At 41.5% G+C, this 27,769-nt stretch overlaps 4 protein-coding genes across 4 annotated transcripts in view; 2 read left to right on the plus strand and 2 right to left on the minus strand.

Moving 5' to 3' along the window:
• LOC308080506 (sortilin-like) overlaps positions 1 to 2,480 on the minus strand; it is a 52,991-nt gene extending 50,511 nt beyond the window's left edge. The window contains exon 1 of the mRNA XM_080422402.1: positions 2,115 to 2,480. Within this exon, the coding sequence (XP_080278528.1) occupies positions 2,115 to 2,447 (333 nt within the window). The 5' untranslated portion in view covers positions 2,448 to 2,480. The remainder of the gene's footprint in view (positions 1 to 2,114) is intronic.
• A 2,302-nt stretch (positions 2,481 to 4,782) lies between these two features.
• On the minus strand, positions 4,783 to 14,984 carry psma5 (proteasome 20S subunit alpha 5). Its single transcript, XM_080425253.1, has 10 exons — positions 14,922 to 14,984; positions 13,373 to 13,418; positions 12,796 to 12,862; positions 11,944 to 12,070; positions 11,047 to 11,114; positions 10,432 to 10,539; positions 9,999 to 10,057; positions 9,066 to 9,168; positions 8,469 to 8,555; positions 4,783 to 5,590 (listed from the first exon to the last, which is right to left on the minus strand). Exons 2-10 carry the CDS (start codon positions 13,399 to 13,401, stop codon positions 5,513 to 5,515), a joined length of 726 nt encoding a protein of 241 aa, XP_080281379.1. The 5' UTR covers positions 13,402 to 13,418; positions 14,922 to 14,984; the 3' UTR covers positions 4,783 to 5,512.
• A 3,004-nt stretch (positions 14,985 to 17,988) lies between these two features.
• LOC308082430 (glutamine--tRNA ligase-like) lies at positions 17,989 to 20,322 on the plus strand (the record flags this gene model as incomplete). Its single annotated transcript, XM_080424178.1, has 1 exon — positions 17,989 to 20,322. The coding sequence occupies one exon, from the start codon at positions 17,989 to 17,991 to the stop codon at positions 20,320 to 20,322; it is 2,334 nt and encodes a 777-aa protein (XP_080280304.1).
• Positions 20,323 to 22,699: 2,377 nt separating this feature from the next.
• Positions 22,700 to 25,712, plus strand: rpl10 (ribosomal protein L10). The gene is made up of 2 exons (XM_080424031.1): positions 22,700 to 22,782; positions 24,950 to 25,712. Exon 2 carries the CDS (start codon positions 24,959 to 24,961, stop codon positions 25,607 to 25,609), a length of 651 nt encoding a protein of 216 aa, XP_080280157.1. The 5' UTR covers positions 22,700 to 22,782; positions 24,950 to 24,958; the 3' UTR covers positions 25,610 to 25,712.
• Positions 25,713 to 27,769: the final 2,057 nt, after the last annotated feature.

The raw sequence follows: 27,769 nt of genomic DNA on the forward strand, positions 1-27,769 counted from the left end.
ATTCTACACATGTCTACTAAACAGTTTTCTGAAACACTTATGTTGCTATAATATCAGTGGTTCATGTCAAGGACCCCCAAAATGACATGTATTTGGGCCGCGGACCCCCATCTGAAAATATTTTTGTTCCAGGGACCCCCCAGAAGCAAAGATTTGAATTAAAAATGTTCTCTTTGAAATATATACATTCAAAGATTTGAACAAATATTCACGATTTTTTTTAAATAGCAGATCTACAAGCTCGTAGCGCGGCACTCGGTCCTATGAGCTTGTAGATCTGCTATTTTTGAATAGCCAAAGTATAAGATAATGGATAAAGTGGTTACACAGATGTGTTTCCCGGTCTTAATGGGTTAATATAGTACTCTACCATATAGATTGGACAAAATTATATTTTATTCAGTAAATTACATAGCGAGGCTTTAAGTACAGTACTTGAGTAAATGTACTGTGTTGTTCTTCTTCTACCTGTCCCATTCTGAGGCTCTACTTTCGACCCCTGCAGAGAGCACACTAGAGAATAGCAGATCTACAAGCTCACAATGCCCTCCTGATGAGCCAAGAGTTGTGAGCTTGTGACCCCTGGATAATGGAAGTTTTTTCTATTCTCAGAGAGGCAGATTTGGCTTATATGTTTCATAATATGCTTCGTTGTAACATTAACCTGTTGAAAGAAAAAATATTTTGTAATTACAAAGAGAAATGGTCAAACGACATATGGTCTAAGCCAAAACTTAGATCATATGTCCAGATTAAGCAGTGTTTTGGTACTGAGTCCTATGTCAAATCCTTTTTAACCAGAAACCAGCGGTCATTGTGTGCTCAGCTGAGAGCTGGTATCCTGCCTCTTGCTATTGAGGTAGGTCGGTTCTCAGCTGTGCCAGAAGAGAATAGGATATGCAATGTATGTGACCTGAAAGATGTCGAAAATGAATTCCATTTTATGTTTTATTGTACTCTGTATGACGATTTGAGGGTTGCTTTATTTGATGTAATGCAAAAACAAAAACCTGATCTATTCTGGCAAGATGATGGCCAGAAGTTGGAGTGGTTGTTTAATTATGAGGTATTTAAGACGGCACATTTTGTTTCTAGTGCCTGGAGTAGAAGACAATCTCATCTCTTCAAATAGGTTCTTGTCCGGTCCTCTGTTAAGATGTGAGGTAACAGGCCCAATGTTGTATTTTAAGTTGTATTTATGTAATCTGCCATGGGCAGGAAGCTTGAGTGTTTTAGTTTGTTATTTGTTTGTTTATTGTTTTTGAATTATGAAATGTTAGTGTCCTGTAATTCCATATGGGCTGGGCTTCCTTTGGAAGCATGACACTTTAATAAAGAAAAAATCAATCAATCAATCATGTAGATCTGACATCAACAACAACACACAATCAAGTGTTGACAAGATTGAATACTTCTTCCAACCACTGTCTACAACAGGTCTTTAGATAGTGGAAAAATACATTCTGTTTTCATTATAAATAATGCAGACTTATTAAAGACACCTATGGGGGCAACCAGTGGTGGAAATTAACTAAGTACATTTACTCAAGTACTGTACTTAAGTATTTTTTCTAGTACTTAAGTATTCCCAATTTTCTGTACTTTTCCTTCTACTCCACTACATCTCAGAGGCAAATATTATACTTTTACTCCACAACAACTATTTGAAAACTTTAGTTACTAGTTACTTTGCAGATATAAATTATTACATTATAAAACACTTTAGCCCTATTTTAAACCTATAGGCTGTTTGAAAATAGCCGATCTACATAATGCAACGCATTGTGAGCTTGTAGATCTGCTATTTTCCAAACATTTTAGTACTTTTAGTTTTTGGTACTTTAAGTACATTTTGATACCAATACTTTTGTACTTTTTACTCAAGTACATTTTGAATTCTGGACTTTTACTTGTGACAGAGCATTTATATATTGCAGTATTGGTACTTTTACTTAAGTAAATAATTTGAGTACTTTTTCCACCACTGGGGGCAACAATAAATAATGAAATAATAATAATGATAATAATAATAATAATAATAATAATAATAATAATAATAATAATAATAATAATAATAATAATAATAATAATAAAAAAAACAACAACAAACTCACTGTGTGTGTGTTGTTCTGCAGGGTGCTCTCTATGTCCAGTAGAGATTTACATAACTGACCATTCCCTTCTGTAGGACTTATAACACTTCTCTTCATCAGGAGATCCTCATCAGACCGTTGATCCAGATCCTCCAAAGTTAAGAAGGATCTCCTGTGGAGTAGATCTCTAAAGTTCTGGTGATCTTCTCCTTCTCCAGCCTTCAGCAGCACAGTCCCACTGAATGCCTTGTTGTTGCAGAACAACCCCAGAGCCAGAAGAACACAATAATACACAGAGATCATGTTTCTGTGTTTGTTTAGCCTGGTGAGCTGCATTAATGAAGAAAGACTCATTTCAACTGCTTTACAAAAGCATTTAGGCTTCTACCATGCATGCATGCTCTCTCTCTCTCTCTCTCTCTCTCTCTCTCTCTCTGTCTCTCTCTCTCTCTCTCTTCTCACTCTCTTCTCTCTGTCTCTCTCTCTCTCTCTCTCTCTCTCTCTCTCTCTCTCTCTCTCTCTCTCTCTCTCTCTCTCTCCCCCACCTCTCTTTCTCTCTCTCTCTCTCTCTCTCTCTCTCTCTCTCTCTCTCTCTCTCTCTCTCTCTCTCTCTCTCTCTCTCTCTCTCTCTCTCTCTCTCTCTCTCTCTCTCATATATATCATCCCATGCAGTTAGAGCTCTCTCTCTCCACACATAACGGTCTAACGGTTCACAACCACCATGGTGGCACAGGATTGGTCGAGAGGGAGAACCCATCCACTATTAGTGGTGGAAAAAGTACTTTACTTAAGTAAAAGTATCAATACTGCAATGTAGAAATACTCTATTACAATTAAAAGTTTGGAATTAAAAATTGACTTGAGTAGAAAGTACAAAGGTATTGGTAACAAAATGTACTTGCACTCATTTTGCAGAATGTCCTGTTTCATAAGTTTTCAAATGTCTAAAATGCATTAAAATATTTTGATAATAGCAGATCTACAAGCTCACAATAGGTCGCATCGCAACGCATTGTGAGCTTGTAGATCAGCTATTATCAAATAGCCAAAGTTTAAATAGGGCTGAAGTGGTTAATGTGTGTTTTGTAATAATAATCAAAATCTATAAAGTAACTAGTAACTAAACTATTCAATACATTTTAGTGGAGTAAAAAGTATAATATTTGCCTCCGGAATGTAGTGGAGTAGAAGTAAAAATATAGAAAAATGGAAATACTCCAGTAAAATAAAAGTACGTACCTCAAAATTGTACTTGAGTAAATGTACTTACTTACTTTCCACCGCTGCCATCCGTCATGGCAGAGGATTGGTCGAGAGGAGAACAATCTGATTGGGTTGAGAGGAGAACAATCTGATTGGTCGAGAGGAGAACCATCTTCATTTTCATTGGGTTTTAACTAAAGGGGGCGGGGTGATCTTCTTTTCTCAACAGGGTTCTTGTCTGAAGAGAAAAGGTGCGTGGTGGTGCTTTCGTGGTGACACTCTGCCCTCTGGTGGTTTGCGTGGGAATTACAATACACTGGGACAAGTCTAAAAACTTTTACATTTCAAGGACCCCCTTAACTCAAAAAATGGAACCAAATGGACCCGTTCCTAGTGCTAGACTCATAAGGGTCAATTTAGAACCCCTCAAGGAACCCTGAGAGTTCCTGGACTCCACTTTGAGAACCACTAGATCAGCGAGTATGGACCTTTTTAAATTTAAAGGACCCCCAATTTGTATGCATTAAGCCACGGACCCCCGTTAGATTATACTTTCATCTATGGGACCATAATCTTAACATTTTTTATCATTGCACAAAACACACTATTTTATATAGTTTGTCCAATTCTGTCCAGAATTCCCTTACTTATACACAGTAGAACTCTGATCAAAATAATATATTCTTGTATTTAACTAACTCAATCATAAATGCTTCCCCAAACATCACCTTCATTGCTCACTTGCTTAACAAATGTCACCACGGTTAAAGGATCTACACCAAAATAATATTTAATATCATATTGTTTATGTCCCTCAAACGTTTTTCAAAAGGTTTGAGCCTAAATCAAGCCTCAGATAGTATACTCATTCCAACTAACTTCTCTCTGGCTTATAAAGCACTTTCACCTGCAATGCCACATTTGTAAGAACATGTCTTTGATATTAATTAATTATATCGTGTACTTTGTACCTGCACAGGCGTCCTGTACTTTCATGTTCACAAAGTCTTATGCCAATGGTTTTCAACCAGTGGTCCTTGGGGGGTGCCAGGGGGTCCCCAGCTAAATTAGTTAACACAGCGTCACAATCATTTTAACTACTTAGCTTTGGCTATTCAAAAATAGCAGATATACAAGCTCATAGCGCGGCACCGAGTGCCACGCTATGAGCTTGTATATCTGCTATTTTTGAAAAATCTTGAAAATGTGTGCATATCTTTGAATATATATGTATTTTAAAGCGATTTTTTTTACTCAAATCTTTGATTCTGGGGGTCCCTGGCACAAAAGATTTTCAGATGGGGGTCCGCAGCCAAATGCTTCATCAATTTAGGGGTCCTTAGCATGAAAATGTTTGAAAACCACTGTCTTACGCCTTTGGGCGCATCATTCGCTGTACTTCCCAAACACATGATATGAATAATGAATATGAACAAACTGCTAGAATCCAAAAAGAACACAAGAAGAACTACATGGGAGTCAAATCAACGTTTAGAATACAACACAGTTTAATGGTGGCATTAATCCGTAAGAAAAAGACCCCCCCACCCCACCCTGCTTTACGAAACATCTACACGACATCACTCTGTCTTTAAAGCAAACGACCCAACATAGGCGCCACATTCTAGGAGGAATGTCAAGTTTGACGGATTGGTAATGAATATTAATGAAGTAATAATAATGAATATTTCTCTACCCACTTTAACCCTGGTTTAGTCCCTATTCTGGGCATGTCATTGTAGGCAAAATAAAAAAATACATTGAAAATTCGATGCATTTCGAAGAATAGCCGGGAAAAAAAGAATGTGTGGTTATATAACTGGTAATGGGTGTTTGTATTGAGGACAGCGTGATATCAGAAAGACACCTTGAATCAAGGCTTACACCCCCTCCCCCCCAACCTTCTATTTTACCGTCAGGTCTAAGCACTGATCTGACAGACCTGTACAGAACTGGAGACATTGAGACATTTTGCAGTAATTGAGAGACAAAATCGATTAGAAATTGAAACCATATCTGATCCAAGAACCTCTCTAGACTATGATGATGGCAGGAGAGACATAGTGCTGATGGGGAAGTGTTTGTTGTTGGGTTGGGTGGGTGGTGGTGGTGACCTTTGGGGGGCCATTTTGGGACCCCCTCCCCCCTCCCCCTGCTCCTCCTCTCCAGAGGTCAGAACACGTTGACTCCTCCCACAGTGGTTTCCCCCTGGCTCTCTAGATGTCCTTGATGACATCCTCCAGCTCTTCTTTGGAATACATGTGGAAGGTCTTGCCTGGTTCTATTGTGGCCAGCTGGGGGAATAAGAGGGGAGGTAGGGAAGGAGGGGTTAAAGAAAGACAAGCATCTGTCGAGGCCCGTGACATTTTGCTCAAGCACGGCTCTTAACCCTTTAAGACCGGGAACGCATCAGTGTCATTTTTAGATTTCTTTAGCTATTAAAAAATGGCAGATATACAAGCTCGTGCCGCGCTATGAGCTGGTAGATCTGTTTTTTGTTTTTTTTTAAATCAGTGAACATTTGTGCAAATCTTTGCTTCTGCGGATTCTACAATGTCTTCTAAATCCTAACACTTATTTTTTTCTTTTTCTTTTTTTTACCTATGTTGCTATAATATCAGTGGTTCTCAAACTTTTTTCATGTCAAGGACCCCCCAAAATTATATGTATATGGCCGCGGACCCCCATCTCAAAATATGTTGTTCCAGGGACCCCCCAGATGCTAAGATTTGAGTAAAAAAACTTCGCTCTAAAAACATATATTCAAAAATTTGCGGGGGAAAAAAAAAATCACGATTTGCGAAAATAGCTGATTTACAAGCTCATGAGCTTGTAGATCTGCTATTTTTGAATTGCAAAAGAAAGCTAAAATGACACACAGATGCGTTCCCGGTCTTAATGGGTTAATGTATAGCAGCGGTTCTGACAACCTTTACTGGATCAGGGCCCAGAATCCCAATTTAAAAAAGGAGAATTCCAGACTACCTTTTTCTTAACCTTTATATGTCCTAGGACGAGTAGTACAGTAGAAAAAAAATCATAACTCCACCACAACTAAAAACCAGAGCGAACGGTCCATGCGCAGCTAGATCATTGATTCTCAAAGTGGGGTCCGGGGACCCCTAGGGGTCCTTGAGGGAGTTCCAGGGGGTCCCCTGCTAAATAATGGATAGTTGGTAACCAAATGGACCCTTATGGGTCTGTAACTCTGAGAGTGTACAAATGGAACCAAATGGACCCTTATGGGTCTGTAACTCTGAGAGTGTACAAATGGAACCTTTACGGGTCCATTTGGTTCCATTTGTACACTCTCAGAGTTAAATTAACATTGATGGGGGTCCTTCAAATTAAAATGTTTGTGAATCACTGCTCGAGCCATGACTATCTTCTCTTATGGGGGTCCCTGGCATGCATATCTTTTCAAATGGGGGTCGGCGGGCTAATAACTGTCAATTTGAGGGTCCTCAACATGAAAAAGTTTGAGAACCACTGCGCTAGATCACATATCTTAATTTGTATTTATTTATCTGACGTACATAATGACAGAAACCTCTCCACAGTGTTTTTGTCCCAAATGGGCCGCCGTAGTGTTTACAAGCGGACTAGGATGAAATCACGGGTGAAATCTCGTCTTTTAAGACTTCCGGAGGGAGGGGCGCATCTAACACAAACACTGTTTTCTGTCATAATGAACGTCAGATAAAATAAAGTAATAAAGTAAACAATAAAAAGATTTATACGTGATCTATAAAAAAGGTAAGAAAAAGGTAGTCCGGAATTCTCCTTTAAACTGTAAAAATCCATTCCTCAGTGCCTATCTAACTCTGAGTTAGGGTGACCACCTCCAAACAGGCCCATTGAGGGACAGGTGAAGCGGGCGGGCATGTGTGACCCGAAAATGTTTGGTTATTGGGCGGATTTTGTTCGTTTTTTTTCAATTTTTGGTTACTTTATTTCGGTTTTAGGATTAGGGTTAGGTTAGGGTTATGTTATTTAATTCTTATTATTTATTTATTTATCAAAAGAATTCAAATCAATTAAAAAATATATATATTTTCTTTCACAAAAAGTGGGGGGTATGAAATCACGGATCTGTGAGTTTGAGGGTGTCTCATCGTACGCACAGTGAATGGCCTTGACGCCAAGTTCTCACTTTAAACCCCTTTGTTTCAGAGGATAGACAGACAATAAAAAATATAATGCAGCTGAGAAACTTTGGTCAACTTCATACATGGTCTTTTGGTCGCAAAAAAATACCTAGTCTACTTTGGATCTGATGGATAGGGTTCTGTGCAGACTGCAGTCCATTTGGAAACACTTGATTGGACCCTACCTGGTCGTAGTGTCACTGATGCCTGGTCCATTGCTCCTATAACATTATCAGAATGGCAGCCGCTAAATCCTTTGATCTCTGATGACCGTAACATTCTCAGTGTCCTCCTCTTCAATACCTTCGGTTTTGGTCAAACTACCACCAACTTGGAAGCACTAGGAGGTTGTTTGTTTATAATTATTCACAACGAATCTTTGGATTTGATGATAACAAACGCTAGTTTGAGTCGTGGCGGGGGTCTATAAACACTTTCTGTTTCCTTTTCCTCTGTAGCTTTCACTGTTTTAAAATACTTGCTTAAATATGCACACTTTGCAGCTAGCACAGATAGCTCTTGTATCCTCTCATTATGTTGTTGAGCTCCTGATTATTTTCTTTCCCCAAATTCGACTTGTAAACAAGGCAATGAATGAAACCACGTTGCTGGTGGTGGCCAGGATGGAATACAAGAACGGAGAACGCTCGTCCCAAAACACACTCGCCCCGGGTATATCCGGCGGCCTCGGTCGGCGAAATAAATAGGGGCGGTGTTTTGGGGCTGTGTTTCTCGTCAATGAGTATTGCGGAAATAATATGGATACTATTATGGGGATATGATATAATCTTATAGCCTACGCTAATATATTGGAAATGAATAAATATAATAGTTTATTTAAAAAAGAAATCTCTCACAAATCTTTGATTCGCGGGACATTGTTCCGTTTGTGCGGGACGCGTGACAGACGGTCGAATTTCGGGACTGTCCCACGAGATTCGGGACGGGTGGTCACCCTACTCTGAGTGTGTATAAATGGCACCATTTTGAGATGCACAGTAACTGAGTTGACACGGTGACAAACCTCGATGTTGGTGGCGTTGAGCTTCTCTTCCATCACCTGCTTCAGGATGGTGAGAGAGGACTTGATGGCATCTTTTAATGTCATGGACTGTCATTCACACCACAGGGGGGGGGGGGGGGGGGGGGGGGGGAGAGATAGTGGATTAAAAGCAAAATAAAAACTCACGACAGCAAATATTTGTATGACCAAGCTATTTGTGAAACCTATGAAAAGATTCCTAAACAACTAACACAATATGCAACATTGCTAGTTTGACCACTACAACTGCTTAAAATAACCGAAAACAGCCCGCCTACAAGCTCTCAACACATTGAGAGCTTGTAGATCGGCCATTTTGGGCACCTATGACGTGCCCAAAATAGGGACACCAGGGTGGTTAAAATGACAAAGCTCTTAGCAAGGTGTTGCCTTCCAAGAAACTCATCTCAGACTAACTTTTATTGAGCTAAGAAAAGGCTGAGTTGACCCATTATTGTACAACTTGCTAAATTGAAGAGACATGAGCTGGTAATACAGCCCACGCCACAACCATAAAATGCTATACGTCGTTCATCAGTGGATATTATGGACACAAACGTTAATTCCGTATGTAAATACCTTATGGTAGACCTCCTGTAATGAGCTCTGAGCTCCCTCGGAGGCCGAGCCGATGGCCCGAGCATCGCACTGCACAAATGTGCCCGATGGATCCATGTGGTACCTGGAGGCCAAAGGAAAAGCACCAGATTGAAGGGACTAAAACCACAACAAAATACAACATTGCAGAATTATTTAAAAAAACGTATTTAACCAGCAAAAACACATTGAGTCTCTTTTTCGAGAGTGCAAACTTAAAATTACAAAGAGGCTAAACATCCAAGCAGGAGCAAGTGATGGAGAGTACTGGCGAGTACTATGGATCTACGGTGATCCTTTTTAAAACCTCTCAAGGTAATTAGCAAAGCCAATTTGAGTCTGGTCTGCAGGTCGTTCCACGACCATGGACCAAAGTAAGATACAGATGAAGGTAGAACGTAACACAGCCAAGCGTTTGATCTGAGGTTAACCCATTAAGGCCTGAGGTTCCGATTCTACAAAATGTCTTCTCAATCCTAAGAGTTTTTTGGAACCACTGACATGTTGCCATGTCAGTGGTTCTCAAACTTTTTCATGTCAAGGACCCCCAAAATGATATGTATTTGGCCACGGACCCCCCATCTCAAAATATTTCGTTCCAGGGACCCATCAGAAGCAAAGATTTGAGTTACAAATGTTCGCTTTAAAAAATATATATTCAAAGATTGTGCACACATGTTCACGATTTTTCAAAAATAGCAGATCTACAAGCTTGAGTGCCGTGCTATGAGCTTGTATATCTGCTATTTTTGAATAGCCAAAGTGTAAAATAATGCTTTTTTAGCTCAAATCAAAAAGTGACACACATGCGTTCCAGGTCTTAATGGGTTAAGTGTGTTCATAACCAAGACAGATTTGGAGGAAATGTTGAAGCAAGCTGTGTGTTGGATAGTGATCAGAGTATACTGTACGTACAGCTGGGGTCCTTTCTCATCTAGTCCCCCGAATAGAAGTGCTACGCCGAAGGGCCGACTCTGTGGAGACGAGACAATTATTTTAGAGGACAGTAACATTAAAAAGGGGTTGAAGTAAGTGTAATAAGTGTTAAATAGCTAATAGCTATGTTCCCATAGTAATAACTATTGCTATAGCGTGTTTGTTTAGTAACAGGGGTCTCTCTCTTGCCAGCTATTCAGCTCTTTAGTAAACAGAAAATACATTTTCAGGAAGTGACGAAACAAAAGCTAAATTAAGCAGACAAAATTAGAACTGGACCACTATAAATCTGTCATCATTTTATTTGTGCCCAAAATAGGTGTTAATGTGGTTTAAGAAACAATATTTAGGACATGGTGATAAATAAAGTCTATGGATTTGAGGTAAGGATGAAGTGAGGTGAGTGTCTGACCATGGCTCCAGGGTCAGCGTCCTCCTCTCCAAACTGCAGGGCCAGGTTGGACACAGCCTGGGTCACGCTCTCCACCGTCATGGTCTCGTTGTAGGTGAACCAGTGGTTCTGTGGAAACGTGAGAAGTACAAACAGAAACGAGCACAACACTCAGTCAGTCTAATTAAATGCAATTTGCACAGCTCACAAAGACTCACAATAAGAAAATAACAGCCAGCACGCCGAAGTCCTTCTAGTACTTTTTAATTCATTAAGGCACGGGCAGCATGCATGGACGCGTTTCAGCATCAACCCTTCCTCAGCGTGTATGATACACGCTGAGGAAGGCTTGACGCCGAAACACGTCCATGTGTATGCCTGTGCCTTAAATCATTAAAAAGTACTAGAAGGACTTGGGAGTGCTGGCTATTATTTGCTTATTGTCTTTCTGTGGAACAGTGAACCACACACACAACAATCACGTAAATGTGACACAACACCACAAATATCAGTGAAATGTAGGGTTTGTCAAGATCATGACATTTCTGTTGACGATTAATTGTTGTACGAATTATTGCAATTAACGATTTAATTGATTTTCATGGGGTGAAGAAACGCATACTGTCTGTAGCATACCTGTGTTTCCACTCTTGCTTTGTCAATGAGAGTCTTAGCATCAGCTATCAGGCCACTCATGGCGCAACCTGTGAGGGGAAACGGTTTTGAATGTTATTATGAGATTAATGGTACACATTTACACAATGCGGTTTTTAACAATAAAAAGTAGTAGGTCGGAGAGGCTTGTTGTTGGTAACAGAGCCAGAGCATGGGAGTCCATCTCCATTTTGCAGTGTGCTTAGACCCCTAGGGCAGTGGTTTTCAACCTTTTTCATGCCAAGGACCCCTAAATTGATATACATTTGGCCGCGGACCACCATTTGAAAATGTTTTCTGCCAGGGACCGCCAGAAGCAAAGATATCAGTTAATTTTCGCTTTAAAAAAATATAAATATTCAAAGATATGCACAATTTTTCAAGGTTTTTCAAAAATAGCAGATCTACAAGCTCATAGTGCGGCACTCGGTGCCGCGCTATGAGCTTGTATATCTGCTATTTTTGAATAGCCAAAGCGAAGCGGTTAAAATGATTGTGACGCTATGTTAACTAATTTCACTGGGGACCCCCTGGTACACCCTCAAGGACCACTGCCCTAGGAGATGGATCGCTGAGGTGGAGCGCAACACCTACCATCGGCTCCCAGTACTTACCACACGACATGCTACAACCACGTTGTGCCGAGTTGGTGGTGCCCGGGATCGAACCCATGACCTTAATGACTGAGCTAACAGCTAGCTCAACTTGATGTTAACTTAGTGCTAACGGTATATTTAACATTACTCAACACAACAGACATTTTCCAAAGCACACCGTGGTTCGTTTGATTTGTGAGGAAGCCATTGGAATACATTATTTTCAGTGCAGTATGAAAATCAACTTGCAACTTGCAGAGGAATATAATTTATTGGTACTCACCGATGTGCGAGTCGATCTCCACGATCTTCTCGATGCTGCTGGGCTCCATCAGAGGAGAGGTGATCCTCTTCTCTACGGCCAAACACACTCCCTCTGCTGTCTGGATGCCGATGGCTGTGGAACCCAGCTGGAGGAGGACGCAATATAGGGTTTTTTAAGTGGATAATAATATAGTATGTTTGTTTGCATGTATTATATCATTGCTGTCAGGCAGAAACCTCTCATCTCCATATTTTAACTTGTTCTGTTTTCTCGTAAATTATCGCCCTACTTGATCATACTACAGCGTCACACAAAAGCATCAAAGAAAGTAGCAGATCCACAAGCTCGAAATGCGGCACAAAGCCATGCGTTTCGAGCTTAAAGATCTGCTACTTTTGCCGTTTTTAAAATTGAATCCTGAAAGGAACAGTTTTGGAAGCATTTGTTTTCAATAATGCAACGTCCTGCTGCCTCCTGCATTATGTGCCATTTCGAAACAGGTGGTACGCAGGACCATGATTTCCAACGAGCGCTTCCAAACCCCAACACTGAGAACAATAATCACCTGCACAGAATTTATTGACAGAAACTTAAGTAGCACATAACGGTGTCTACGGTGGATTTTATAAAGCAAAAACTTGGCAGGTACAAAGAGGATAATCTAATCTTTCCGTACAGCTGTAATGTTGGCGAGTTTAACGTAGTTTAATGCAATCAGATCAGACTTTTTTGTTGCAACATAATATAGATTCCAGATATTAAAAATAAGATCTTAAGAGTTGCTTGCGGCTACACATGACCATGGCTTTTTAATAGATCCCACTCCCAAGTTATGATGATTTACACAGAACACCATCATGAAAGACTCACCTTTATAGCCTCAATGGCGTATTCAACCTGAAACAATCTTCCTTCAGGAGAGAAGGTGTTAACCCCCCTGCAACAGAGATGTTACTGTTAGCAATTGTTTATTGTTTATTTTAGATCCCCATTAGTGACTGCCTCAGCATGGCTAGCTTCCTGTGGTCAAAGTACAATTAAACAATAACGGTGCAATTAAAAAAGTTGACAAGCAAAGAATTAAAGAACCATTACAATATTTTTATAATATATACCACACAAAAACTACTATTATCCTAAATGAGTGAATTAAAATATGGTATAAAGTACATACAAAATCAATAAAGTACATACATAATCAATGAAGTACATACAAAATCAAAACACATTAATGTGCTTCCATAAATTAAAGTGAAAGGATCTTGGCTGGTTTAGAAAAAAAAACTGTAGTAATCAATAACAAATCTGTGTGGATATGCATTGATTGTAAGTTACATTTAATTTAGCCAAATCACAAAGTATAACATTAAGTTAAGATCGAACACTAAAAGCCTGGATTACAGTTACTTGGTGTGCATTAAATCCATGACAAAGCACTTTGACTTACCTGTCATACTCTGATCTGGTCAAAAACATGCTTTAAAATATAGAACCTGTAAAAAAAAGAGGAAGTTGGTTTTATTAACGTGGAACAGAATGTGAATAATCTGCTACACAAAATACTTGTTTTACACAATCTGGTTCAATGTGATTCTATAGGATGTTAGCTAGTCGGCGTTAGCCACCACACAGTGTTGCCAGATTCTGCGACAGAAATAAGCAACCAGCTCTATAAAAACAAGAGCACTTTAAACATCAACTATTTGAAAAAAAGAAAGAAAAAAAAAGAGGATCTACAAGAGCTTGCAGGTCTTCTACTTTCAACAAAAAAGGTGGGTGAAATGATTTTTTTGTTTTACATTTTAACAACACAAATGTGGTACGGGCTGGGATCCTGATAGCCCCTTTCGGGACCCTGTTTACCTTTTTTGTATTTGGGAAGGCGGTATACCAGGGTCCCTTGTTGGTTAGAACACGCTCTCTCGTACCGGCGGCTACCACTGTCTGGTCTCGGGCGTACAGCTCGTCGCTTAGAAGTTGCAGAGATTTCTCAAAGGTACCAACAAGAGCAATACTAACACGCGAGAAAGCGGCATCAAAAAGCGGGGATCGGCGATGCCGTTTAACATTTTTAATAATTTAGTAAACCTTAAGCTCCTTTCTCACACTCTGCTCCTGCAGCGCCACTTCCCATGTCCCGCCTCCCCGCGTTGTGATTGTCATGCAAGCATGTAGGAGCTCGCCAATCAGAGGCAGTAACGTAGGACGCGCAGCTTGTCAGTCACCGCGGGGAGGCGGAACATGGGCAGTGGAGCAGAGTGTGAGAAATGAGCTTAAGGTTTACTAAATTATTAAAAATGTTAAACGGCATCGCCGATCCCCGCTTTTTGATGCCGCTTTCTCGCGTGTTAGTATTGCTCTTGTTGGTACCTTTGAGAAATCTCTGCAACTTCTAAGCGACGAGCTGTACGCCCGAGACCAGACAGTGGTAGCCGCCGGTACGAGAGAGCGTGTTCTAACCAACAAGGGACCCTGGTATACCGCCTTCCCAAATACAAAAAAGGTAAACAGGGTCCCGAAAGGGGCTAGGATCCTGACTCCCTGACACAACATATTTTCAGATGGGGGTCCACGGACAAATGCATATTAATTTGGGGGTCCTTGCAGTACCGTCCTTGACATGACATGAAAATGTTTGAGAACCACTGGTTTACACAACATTAGGAGTCAGGCCCACATAATCAACTACACTTTAGAAACAAGACCCCAAAAAACTGCAACTACCAATAATTTACCAGCAACTTTCCCGAAAAAACAAGCCCAAATACGCTTATAATAAGCGGACATGGCAACCCTGTCTCCACACCACAGCTAGCATAGCGTGCTAACGGCTAACTATAAGTCACTAAAGCGAACTGCGTGCCAGTACATCTCTAAACGTCGGTTTTAAAAAGTGTATTAGTTATCTTTATATCCACGGAGATGTATCTCTATGGTTCTCTGGTTGTTCTTTAACAGTTTAATGAACTAATTGACAGACTATTTAAAGTGTTTACCTTCTCAACAAGAAGCTTGAATGAGTTCGCTAGTTTCAGTGGAAGAATGGTGTCACATCTAAACCACACCGACGGGCAACATCAATATGAAACGAGGGTTCCGCTTGCCCTTGGGGGGGCGGGGCACTATTTATTTCTGTCGTTTGATCGGTGGTGGAAAAAGTATTCAATTTTTTTTACCTAAGTAAAAGTATCGATACTGCAATGTAGAAATACTCTGTTACAAGTAAAAGTCCAGAATAAAAAATGTACTTGAGTAAAAGTACAAAAGTATTGGCATCAAAATGTACTTTAAGTATCAAAAGTATCAAGAACTCATTAAGAAGAATGTCCCATTCCACGAGTTTTAAAAAGTATACAAATCTTTTGAAAATAGCCGATCTACAACTAAGCTCACTAATGCGACGCATTAGTGAGCTTGCAGATCAGCCTAATTTTAAATAGATCGGCCTAGATCGGCTTGTAGATTGGCCTAAATTATATAGGGCTGAAGTGGTTAATGTTTTGTAATCATAATCAAAATCTAAGTTTTAAAATTATTGTAGTGGAGTAAAAGTACAATATTTGCCTCTGAGATATAGTGGAGTGGAAGAAAAAGTACTGAAAATTTGAAATGCTCCAGTAAAGTAAAAATACCTCAAAATTGTTCTCAGTACAGAACTTGAGTAAATGTACTTAGTTACTTTACACCACTGTGTTTGACACGTTTTGTTTCCTTCAATTGGCAAATATAATAAGATAACATTTTTAGAACTAAATTATTATGACAATTCTAAAATATTCTGTGAAATACAGGGATGGATTACCAAAAGGGACTACTGTACAGGCTATTGAACATGATGTTCAATACATTTTCCAACACACAGTATCACTAATTCATTGGGTCCCGATTTTGTAAAATATTGGTCCTGCCTGATAGGGATGTCATGGTATTTGCTGGGTTAGCAAGTGCTTGGTCCCATATATGGGGGCCCCACATTAGCTCTTGAAACGGACCCCCAGATCATTAAGGCGGTCTACTGGGCCTCTCGGGCCCAGAGGCCCCAATAGCTCAGCTGGGCCCCTAAGCCAGAGAGCCATTGGATGAATTGTCGTGGTTATTAAATCTATATTTCTTGTCAAAGGGCTTGATCCTACTGAAAATTTAAGGGATAGCCTAAACATTACTTGTCACAAGAATCAAACCATCATGATACCACTTAAGTGAGTGTTTAGTTTGTCTTAAAGGACGACTTCACACATTTTCAACCTATCTTCAATGTAATTGGTCCTCACTAATGCTCATGATAACGTGGTACCATTTCTTTCTACTTGGTCTGTGTCTCAGAGGAGGGCTGTGTACAGTTCAGACACCCGTCTACCAGTGACTATCATCGATGGGGAATCCAAGCTAATAAAAACGGCAGGCTTTCTATTCCTGGAAAGTTGGCATGCTATAATGGAAGCCACTGTTCTCGCATTAATAAAAATCTAAATAAAAATCTAAATAAAAATCTAAATAAAAAAATTGAACGATGACGTCACTGGTAGGAGGGTTTCTGAAGTGTCCACAGCCCTCCTACCCTATGAGACACAGAGTGAGTAGTTGTTTTTTTTACCATTTTATCATGAACATTAGTGAGGACCATTTCTATGAAGATAGGTTGAAAATGGGTGAAGTCGGCCATTAAGCCTGAATTAGGTTATACCTCATCATATGGCGGTGTCACGACACGTTGAAAATAGCTGATCTAACCTCACAATAACACCATCGTATACAACCAAGCAAAACATTACATTATGCATTGGTCAACATGCTTTTGTAGTTAGTTCTGTGCATGTGCGCTGTTGGTCCTGTTGACGTACAGGTAAATGTAGTTATTGTGCTGTTGGCTGTAAGTCATGCAGTGTCAGTCAGTGTGGAAAGGCCTTTTACAAGCCCGTGCCAAGGTATTAGTCAGGGGATATTAGCAGAAAGATTTCCAATCTTGGAATAAATTCCTTACCAAAAAAAATCTTCACCAATGTGTTTGTAAAGGTGTCTAGTAACACATCTCACAAAGACTCAGTTTCCCTAGGAGAATTTTTGACAGCTGCTGAAAGTTGCGGTACCCACCATTTCCCTGCATTTCCATGCAGGGAAATGGTGGGTACTGCAACTTTCAGCAGCTGTCAAAAATTCTAATTCAAATTTTAATTCTGTTTTAAGTAGCATGTGAGGGGTCAAACTAGGGTGTTTTTATGATTCTGAATCCATTGCAAGCATTTGTTTTGCACCAAAACCACTCCTTGGGCTAAAAACAGCCCAATCTCAATGGGCTTTTTACACAAAAAGTATACCTGGACAAGGATGGCTATGGCCGTTTTTAGAAATGGTGGGTACCCCAGCTTTCAGCAGCTGTCAAAAATTCTCCTAGGGAAACTGAATTTCAGTCTTTGTGAGATGTGTTACTAGACACCTTTACAAACACATTGGTGAAGATTTTTTTTGGTATTGGAATTTATTCCAAGATTGGAAATCTTTCTGCTAATATCCCCTGACTATATACGCAGTGGTTGAAAGTAACAAAGTACATTTACTTTACATTAAGTACTGTACTTAAGTAACATTTTGAGGTATTTGTACTTTACTTATAGTTTCCAATTTCCAATACTTTTACTTCTACTCCACTACATCTCAGAGGCAAATATTGTACTTTTACTCCACTGCAATTATTTGAAAACTTTAGTTACTAGTTACTTTTCAGATATAAATTATTACATTATAAAACATACATTAACCACTTCAGCCCTATTTTCAAATATTTTACAACTTTTGGTACTTTAAGTACATTTTGATGCCAATACTTTTACTCAAGTAAATTTTTACTTGTAACAGACTTTTACTTGTAACAGAGTATTTTTATATTGCAGTATTGGTACTTTTACTTAAGTAAAGAATTTGGGTACTTTTTCCACCACTATACGTGGGTTTGGCTATGTCACCAAGTAGCAATGACACGCACGTGATGTCACACAGCTATCCACTTATAGGTCAACGCCTAACATTCAGCACACTCAGGTTTAACTCGCGTATGATTTTGGAAGAATGGCCGATACGTTGACGCTTTTCACTTCCATCGGGCTCAGTGAGCAAAGGACAAAGGAAACGTTGAAGAATGAAACACTGAGCTCCGCTCTCAAGGAGGCCATCACTCAAGCCCACAGTGTCCACGGGTCGTCGGGAGTCGACAAAGCCATGGGAACGTTGCTGTACAGCATGGTCTCCCGTCTCAAAGACTCTAAGCACCTGGCTCTCCTCTCGCACCACATCGCACAGCGCAAGATCTGCACGGAACTGCAGCTGGCAGCTGCACTGGACTTCTTGAAGAACCATCCTCGGGACCCCGTCGACGAGAAGGAATTTGAGACCGCGTGTGGCGTGGGAGTCGTCATAACGCCAGAGCAGATCGAAGATTCCGTGAAGTCGGTGATCAAGAAACACAAGGAACAGCTGTTGAAGGACAGGTACCGCTTTAAAACGGGACTGCTCGTGGGAGAGGCACGCACCGCACTAAAGTGGGCCGATGGGAAAATCATAAAGAACGAGGTGGACGCGCAGATGCTACAGCTCTTAGGTGCCAAGACGGAGGCTGACCTTGAGAAGAAACCTAAGGCTCAGAAGGCCAAGGCCCCTGAGATGGAGGTGAACGTGAAGCAAGCGGAGGTGGCAGTGAATGGTGAGGTGAGAATCTCAGAGGATAAGTCTCTTATGGATCAGCTAAGAGGAGAGGCACTTAAGTTCCATAAAACAGGAGAGAACTATAAGACCGAGGGCTATGTGAACACACCCAACACCATGAACTTGCTTAAGAAGCACCTGGAGATCACAGGTGGACAGGTACGCACCCGCTTTCCACCCGAGCCCAACGGCATCCTTCACATCGGACACGCCAAAGCCATCAATTTCAATTTTGGTTACGCTAAGGCCAACAATGGGATTTGTTTCTTGAGGTACGACGACACAAACCCCGAGAAGGAGGAGGAGAAGTACTTCACCGGCATCAGGGAAATGGTGGAGTGGCTCGGCTACGAGCCGCACGCCATCACTCACGCCTCCGACTACTTCCAGCAGCTCTACGACCTGGCCGTGGATCTCGTCGGCAGGGGCCACGCCTACGTGTGCCACCAGAAGGGAGAGGAATTGAAGGGCCACAACGTCCCCCCGTCGCCGTGGAGGGACCGCCCGGCCGAGGACTCACATGTGCTGTTCGAGAGGATGAGGAAGGGCCTGTTTGGAGAGGGGGAGGCTACGCTCAGGATGAAGATGGTCATGGAGGACGGGAAGATGGACCCGGTGGCCTACCGCATCAAATACACACCACACCATCGGTCAGGAGATAAGTGGTGCATCTACCCGACCTACGACTACACTCACTGTCTGTGTGACTCCATAGAGAACATCACACACTCACTGTGCACCAAGGAGTTCCAGGCCAGGCGGTCGTCATATTACTGGCTGTTGAACGCCCTGGACGTGTATTGCCCCGTCCAGTGGGAGTATGGACGTCTGAACTTCACCTACACGGTCGTATCCAAGAGAAAAATCATCAGGTTGGTAGAGACGGGAGCGGTCAGAGACTGGGACGATCCCCGTCTCTTCACGCTGACCGCGCTTAGGAGGAGGGGCTTTCCAGCTAAAGCTATCAACAACTTCTGTGCACGGGTGGGAGTGACGGTTGCCCAGGTGACGACGGAGCCACACCTGCTGGAGGCGTGTGTCCGAGAAGAACTGAACGAAACGGCGCCTCGGGCGATGGCGGTCCTTGAACCCCTCAAGGTTACCATAACCAACATTCCTGAACACTCAAAGTCGGATATCAGTGTGCCAGACTTTCCCGCTAATGAAGCCAAGGGGAGCCACGTTGTTCCATTTACACGCACCGTCTTCATTGAACAGAGCGACTTCAGAGAGGTGACGGAGAAGGGCTATAAGAGACTGACTCCACAACAGCCAGTGGGCCTGAGGCATGCTGGGTACGTGATCTCTGTGCAGAAGGTCATCAAGGACCCCCAGGGCAAAGTAGTGGAATTGGAGGTGACTTGCTGCAGTTCTACCGACACCCCAGAGAAGCCCAAGGCCTTCATTCATTGGGTCAGCCAGCCGCTCGAGTGTGAAGTGCGGCTCTACGAACGACTATTCTTTCACAAAAATCCAGAGGATCAGTCGGAGGTGCCCAAGGGCTTCTTAAGTGACGTGAACCCTGATTCCCTGCAGGTCATTAACAGTGCCTTTGTGGACTGCTCGGTCAAGGGAGCCAAAGCCTTGGATAAGTTCCAGTTTGAGAGGGTGGGATACTTCTCCCTGGATCCTGACAGCAGAGCAGACAAGCTCGTCTTCAACCGAACGGTCAGCCTCAAAGAGGACCCTGGGAAGATCTGATCAAAGCTGCAACTTCAACTTCCTATCAGCCAGTGTTGATTTTGTCGACTGAAACTATGAGGAAAAATGTTCGTCGACTATCTTTTTTCAGTGACGAAAACTAAATAAAAACTAAACAAAAATTAAGCTATGATGACTAAATCTAAGACTAAATATATTGACAATTTCGTCAACAAATAAAAACTAGACTAAAATGTTAGTGAGTGATCTAGTGGAGAAGAGATCCAGTAGAACTAAGAGACAAGTCATTGTATGTTTGGTTGCGGTCTGGTGTTGCGCTCTGAAAATAGCAGATCTACTGCGCTGCGACGCGTTGTGAGCTTGTAGATCGGCTATTACGACGCCACTAAGGCCCGCCAAAATACATCCTAGTCGACTAAATCAACTGTAGATTTAGTCGACTATAATCTTATGATATTTAGTCGACTAAAACTAGACTAACTAGTAAAACATTTCAGATGACTAAAATATGACTAAAACTAAATGGAATTTGATTCAAAAGACTATGACTAAAACTGAATCAAAATGTGCTGTCAAAATCAACACTACTATCTAACAGAAACAACAAAGATTTTTCGTGTACACACTGCAAGTAGGCCAATTTGATTGATTGATTGATTGAATACTACAGAAATGTAAACAGCAAGTGGTACAAGTCAGACATTAAAGCTAAAAGGATAACAAAAAAGGCGCAAAAAAAATCACTTAGCTCCATATGGGCACAAAAGGGGTTATGCCCATTTGTAGTGGACTGAAATGGGATTATTTTATTGATTTATGCAAAAACGGTCTATTAAAAGCTATTTTGATCACAAGTATTTGTTTAATGTATTTATTGTGTTTGGGTCAATTCTTTTCTTTTTGTGTAACATTGTGGGCTCGTTTGGCACAGTTTAACATGGTTATATTGCTTTACAGCATGGGCAGGCAACCTTAGGCACGGGTGCCAACATTGGCACAGGGGAGGGTGATCACTGGCACACTGGCATAAGTGTGAGAGAGAGGTTTTTTCTTTTCAAATTAAATATTTAAAAAAAAAGTTTAGTCAGTTAAATTAAGTCCCCTCACAGCTATTATATACACAAATTACATCCTGCACATAGTTCTACATTCATTCAAACTCCTAACTCTGACTGGGGAGGGAGTCTGGGAGATAGGTGGGTTATTGCTCTGAGTGTAATGATCATTACAATGTCCTGATGTGAAAGAAAATATTTCTAAAGAAGGAAAAGAATAAAGGTTGTATGTATAGCCTATGGACAATCAAATTCAGATGGAAATATTACATTTTGATGTGGTGTCATAATCAAACTTAATGTTGATATGGATAATGGCACACTGACTATCAAGAACATGAAAACTTGTCACTTCATTTCAAAAAGGTTGCCGACCCCTGCTTTACAGCAGTGGTTCTCAACCTGTGGGTCGGGACCCCCAGGGGGGTCCCCACACAATTTTTGGGGGTCCCACACGACAATTTAAGGACTTTTGAGACCTTCTTAATAGCCTACCTTTTACATTTTTAATAAAGAAAGAAAGAAAGAAAACAAAAAAGACCATTACTGCATCAAATGTAATCAACAAACTATACTATAAAAACTGGTCAAACATTGGCCAAATTGTAAAATATTAATAAGAAAGACTAGAGGCAAACATTTTGAAAATAGCCGATCTACAAGCACGTTGTGAGCTTGTAGATCTGCTATTTTCACAATATGTATCTGTGGAACCGAGTCAAACTAAATGAAATGCCTCAACTCCTACAATTCTAAGTGCTTGTCAGGATGGATGGGGGGTCCCCAGTTCAAATATGATTAATTTGGGGGGTCCCCAGTTCAAATATGATTATTTTGGGGGGTACCCGGTTCAAATATGATTATTTTGAGGGGGTCCCCGGTTCAAATATGATTATTTTGAGGGGGTCCCCGGTTCAAATATGATTATTTGGGGGGGGGAGTCACGGCCTGAAAAGGTTGAGAACCACTGCTTTACAGCATAACACTGATTTATCATTCTGTGATCGGCTATAGTAGTGTGTTTTGTGTGGGTGAGTTTGAGTTCGATTGCTTTGGTCTGCCACAGTGAAGGGGGTGGCTTGCGTTCAGGGTTCAGCGTTGCCATAATCTGTGAAAGAAACAAGCAACCGGGTCTAGGAAAACAAGCCCAAAATAAGTGACTGTGGGCCACATGAGCACTTTAAACATACACATCAGCCATTTGAAAATAGCAGATCTACAAGCTCACAACGCGTCACGATGCGAAGCGTTGTGAGCTTGTAGATCTGCTATTTTCAACAACAACAAAAACATCTTGGGGGGAAATTATAATAAGCAGACCTGGCAACACTAAGCGTTGTGTATTTCCGACTCGTCATCGGTGAACTTCCTCCTTTGCCTTCGTGTTTCTGAAGGAGACACAGCGTCTGCGATTCCTTCGTTCACACTTTGGCCCTTTTCACAGGTAAAAACTACAGTTAGACGAAACAAAGTTTGAACAAAACATATTGGGTATTGTGCATAAAGTAGTGAACTGTGTTATTGTTTTGGAAATACTTGCTTTAAGAGTTTAATTCATACCAAAAAATACCCGGCGAGTGGATCAGTGGTTTCAGGGCCACATGGTGGACATTAGCGAACGCCATTTTAACGTGGTTTGTATCGCTACCACGTCGTGTAATTAAATTTAACTTGAGTCATGTCAGTTTGTACAACGGTGCAAGAGTTAAAACGTGATATTAATGACCCATTTGTCACTGTTAAAAACATGGACAATTCTAGCTCCCCGTTCGGGACCTCTCCCTCCCGCTATATAAGCTCCAAGATGAGGTCCCGCTGTAGCGGGTGCCGGCAGAGGTAGAGTCCGTCCAAACGTAGTGAGGATCACTTTTTTAGCCACTTGGTATGCTAAAAGTAAAGGTGGTCCCAGACACCTAGGGATGTTTGAGGCTTTTACGGAAAGTAAACGTTTTAGGACTGGGTTGAAAACCCCGTTTAAATCGCTTATAATAATTAGCCTGTGCCATGTTTTCCCTCTGGCAGGTGCCAGTACTGCTCCCGGATTCGTCCACAAGGCACAGGCTGACTGACTAAATAAGTGATTTAAACGGTTTCTTTCAACCCCGTCCTAAAAAGTTTACTTTCCGGAAGAATTTTAAACATCTCTAGGAGTCTGGGACTACCTTTACCTTTTGGATACGTTGTGGTGAAAAGCTCCGTAGAGAGCCGGTACAGCGGGACCTCATCATGGAGCTATCGTGGAGAGTGATGTTCAAACGGGGCTAGTTTGATTATGTCAAGAAATGCATTTTATATTGGTTAAAATAGGAACAAATGTACATGTTTACAGGTTAATTATTTAATCAGTGCATCAAAGCACTTTTGATGCACGTTTTGCTGGTCCAGTATTGTAACATGTCAATGTTTGAACTTACAACGTGCCTGTTACTGTGGTATTGTACGAGTTACTGACTGAATGGCTTTTTATTGGGTTCATTGATGCCCTAGACTGGCTGTGATCTCACACTTCATATATTCCAAATACACAGCCATAGATCGTACTATCCACGGAACGACTGATTAGCAGCATCTGACTTGTGTCAGATATTGTCCTCCTAGTTTAATATCCATTTGAAAGTTCTGTCAGAAAACGTGTTAAGTAAAATATCTCCTTTTCCACGAGATGCACATGGACAACATTCTCTGCTGAAATGACTGCTGGACTGAACATATGAAAACCTCCTTTGGCAACAGTCTGTTTTGGAAACAAACCTATGGGGCACACATTGACAGGTGCGTTGCAATTGATGCGGGGTAATAAATCACGCCACCTGCCAATTGTGTGCCGCATACATTGGTTCTTCTCAAAGGAAGTTTTCATATGTTCAGTCCTGCACTCATTTCGGGCCCCTTGCGCGGACAGAAAGTCAGCCGTGTGAGATTCTACTCTGGCAGAACTTAAAATGGGTATGAAACTACTGGTAGAAGACAATATCTGACTCAAAGTCTTAAAAAATAATTATTGGGTGAGTAGACACGCAGCGCAGAGCACTCTTATGCCGCCCAGATCAGTCTGCTAAAGGGGCGCGGATAGGACGATCTATGGCTGAGTATTTGGACTATATGAAATGTATGTAAGATCACAGACATTCTATTGCTACTTCAGTTACAGACTGAATGTTATTTTGGAGAATTCATGGTGAAAGGGTTACAGGGTTGTTGTTCTTGTATGTGTGAACATAATGCTGCTAAAATATGGTACATTTATTCATGAAAGGGACAAGGACTGACAGTTACAAATATCTCCATATATGGGCATTAAAGGGACAAGGACTGACAGATAAAGAGATCTCCATATATGGGTACATTAGTCGGATTGGTGGTGCGACGTAGGTGTAAAGGCAGCGGCCTGAACTCTATGTGAGGGCTGTGTAGTGGCCTGAACCTTAAACATATGGGGACGTCAGTGCGGTTTTAGACCGGACGTCAGTGGGGCATGGATTGGGCTGGAATAGTGCCAAAATTGGAGATGTATGACATCATCCCTACTCCATAGGCCTATATGATTAAAACTGAATTTAATTTACATGAAATACTGACATCTGTATCCTCTTCCTTCTGCTCCATTATAGATTGAAACCATGGGCCGCCGACCAGCCCGGTGCTACCGGTATTGCAAGAACAAGCCTTACCCCAAGTCCCGTTTCTGCAGGGGTGTCCCCGACCCCAAGATCAGGATCTTCGACCTGGGCAGGAAGAAGGCCCACGTGGAGGAGTTCCCCCTGTGCGGTCACATGGTCTCCGACGAGCACGAGCAGCTGTCCTCTGAGGCCCTGGAGGCGGCGCGCATCTGTGCCAACAAGTACATGGTGAAGACCTGCGGCAAGGACGGCTTCCACATCCGCGTGCGCGTGCACCCCTTCCACGTGGTCCGCATCAACAAGATGTTGTCCTGCGCCGGGGCCGATAGGCTCCAGACGGGGATGCGCGGCGCCTTCGGCAAGCCCCTGGGCACCGTGGCCCGCGTGGACATCGGTCAGGTGATCATGTCCGTGCGCACCAAGGCCAGCAACAGGGAGCACGTGATCGAGGCTCTGCGCAGAGCCAAGTTCAAGTTCCCCGGGCGCCAGAAGATCCACATCTCCAAGAAGTACGGCTTCACCAAGTTCAACGCCACCGATTTCGACGCGATGATGGCCGAGAAGCGTCTGATTCCCGACGGCTGCGGCGTCAAGTACATCTCCAGCCACGGCCCTCTGAAGCGCTGGAAGTCCCTGCATGCCACCAAGTAGAGCTCTCGCAACTTATTTCAAGGCGCTCGGGTGTGGGACAATGGGGAGAAAAAAAGCATTTTATTTGTAAAAAAATAAAATAAAGGTAATCTCACATCCACCATCCTGCCTGCCGTCTCCATGTTTGGGCAAGCCTGACGTCATCATCAATATGATGTCAGAGATGCACATGGGAGCCATCCTGTTGTAGCAGTGGTTCTCAATCTTTTCAGGCTGTGCCCCCCCCAAAATAATCACATTTGAACTAGGGACCCCCCACCCTCACAAACACTTGGAATATAGTAGTTGAAGCATTATTTTGTTTTGACTGTTCCACAGATAAAAACTGAAAATAGCAGCTCTACAAGCTCACAACACGTTGTGACTTTATAGATCTATTTTCAAAAATGTTGTTTTATAGTATAGTTTGTTGATTACTTTTGATGCAGTAATGGTCTTTTTCTTTTCTATTCTATTTTTAGGTTTTAAAAAGTCCTTAAATGGTCACTTCACTGTTATCTGGGGACCCCCCAAAAATCCTGTGGGTACGGGGGTCCTGACCCACAGGTTGACAACCACTGTTATAGGACCCGCCTTGTATCTTAACGGTGTGCAACATCAGCTAAGATGTTATACCAAATTGTATTGACAGTGTTCCTTTATTATTGACATAATGTAATAACACCTCATCTATTTACATGCAATCCCTGAAAACGCCAAACAAATCCCAATGGAGAACAATTTGCTCTTTTAAAAACTTTTATTGGTGAAAAGACAGAACAGGACACAGGTGATATAAATGACAAAAAAAATTAAAAGGATAATATATTCAAAATCATATATATAAGTGGAATGATGCATTCACAGGAAAATCTAAAACAATGAAGATGAAAGGAAACCAAAGTATGTAGGTTTATGGATGAGGACCAGGTAACTTTGAGAATCGCTGGGTACTTAGGATTAGTACTTAGTTATACAATAATGCTAAAAGAATAACAAAGCCCTGAGGGCTTGTTTCCATTGTGATCCAAGAGATCAAGAAATCAATACCAGGAGCAGTAAAAGTATATTTGCAGAATGACAGTGGGGGATCATTTATTTTGCCACGCTAGAAGACTTGTCTAGGTCCAGTTGCAAATTGCAGACCGGTGCTCTTTTATGGTGGTTTTGAAGGACTAGGGGACTGGGATTGACACTTTTTGATGTCTGTTGACAGGGCTACTAACTAGGGCATTCCACATTCTGGTGGTATAACCGTAGAATGAATTCATCCCCATCATGTTTATGCCAAATCTGGGGATAAAGAGATCAGTGGAGTGCCCTCAGGTGTCGTGCCCGTGGGCATCACTCACTGTTTTTGAGGTAGTCAGACGGGTACATGGGCACAGACTGGTCGTTTGAGTGTCTTGAAGACAAGGCCCATTGCAAGTTGCTGTACTGAAACATGGCTTATATTATTAACCCATTCAAACCGGGAATGCATCTGTGGAACCACTTTATCCATAATTAATACTTTGGCTATTTTTTTAGAAATCTTAACCATTTTGTGCAAATATTTGAATATATATATTTTTAAAGGGAACAATTGTAACTCAAATCTCTGCTTCTGGGTCAAGGAAAATACGCTTTTCAGAGGATTCAGATGACTATTGTAGAATCCCCCAGAAGCAAAGATTTGAGTTACAAATGTTTGCTTTTAAAAATGTATATATATATTCAAAGATTTACAGAAATCTTCACGATTTTTCAAAAAATAGCAGATCTACAAGCTTCTAGATATGCTATTTTTGAAGAGCCAAAGAAATCTAAAAATGTTCCTATTATTTCCCGGTCTAATTGGGTGAACGTGGTATAATTCGTAATATATTAAGTTTGGGTCCTGCATTGGATGATACACTGATCCGGGGTCCTTGAGGGGGCTCCAGGGGGTCCCCAGCTAAATGATAGATAGTTAGGAACCAAATGGACCCTTATGGGTCTGTAACTCAGAGAGTGTACAAATGGACCCCAACGGGTCCATTTGGTTCCATTTGTACACTCTCTGAGTTAAATTAACATTGATTTTACAATATAAATCGGGGTCCCAGAGATAGAAAGGCCATTAAATGGGGGTCCGTAGCCTATAATGCATTTCAAACTGGGGGTCCTTGAAATTAAAATGGTTGAGAATAACTGCTAGAG

The sequence above is a fragment of the Gymnoscopelus braueri genome (assembly GCF_963280865.1).
Source record: "Gymnoscopelus braueri genome assembly, chromosome: 3".
Taxonomy (NCBI): Eukaryota; Metazoa; Chordata; class Actinopteri; order Myctophiformes; family Myctophidae; genus Gymnoscopelus; species Gymnoscopelus braueri.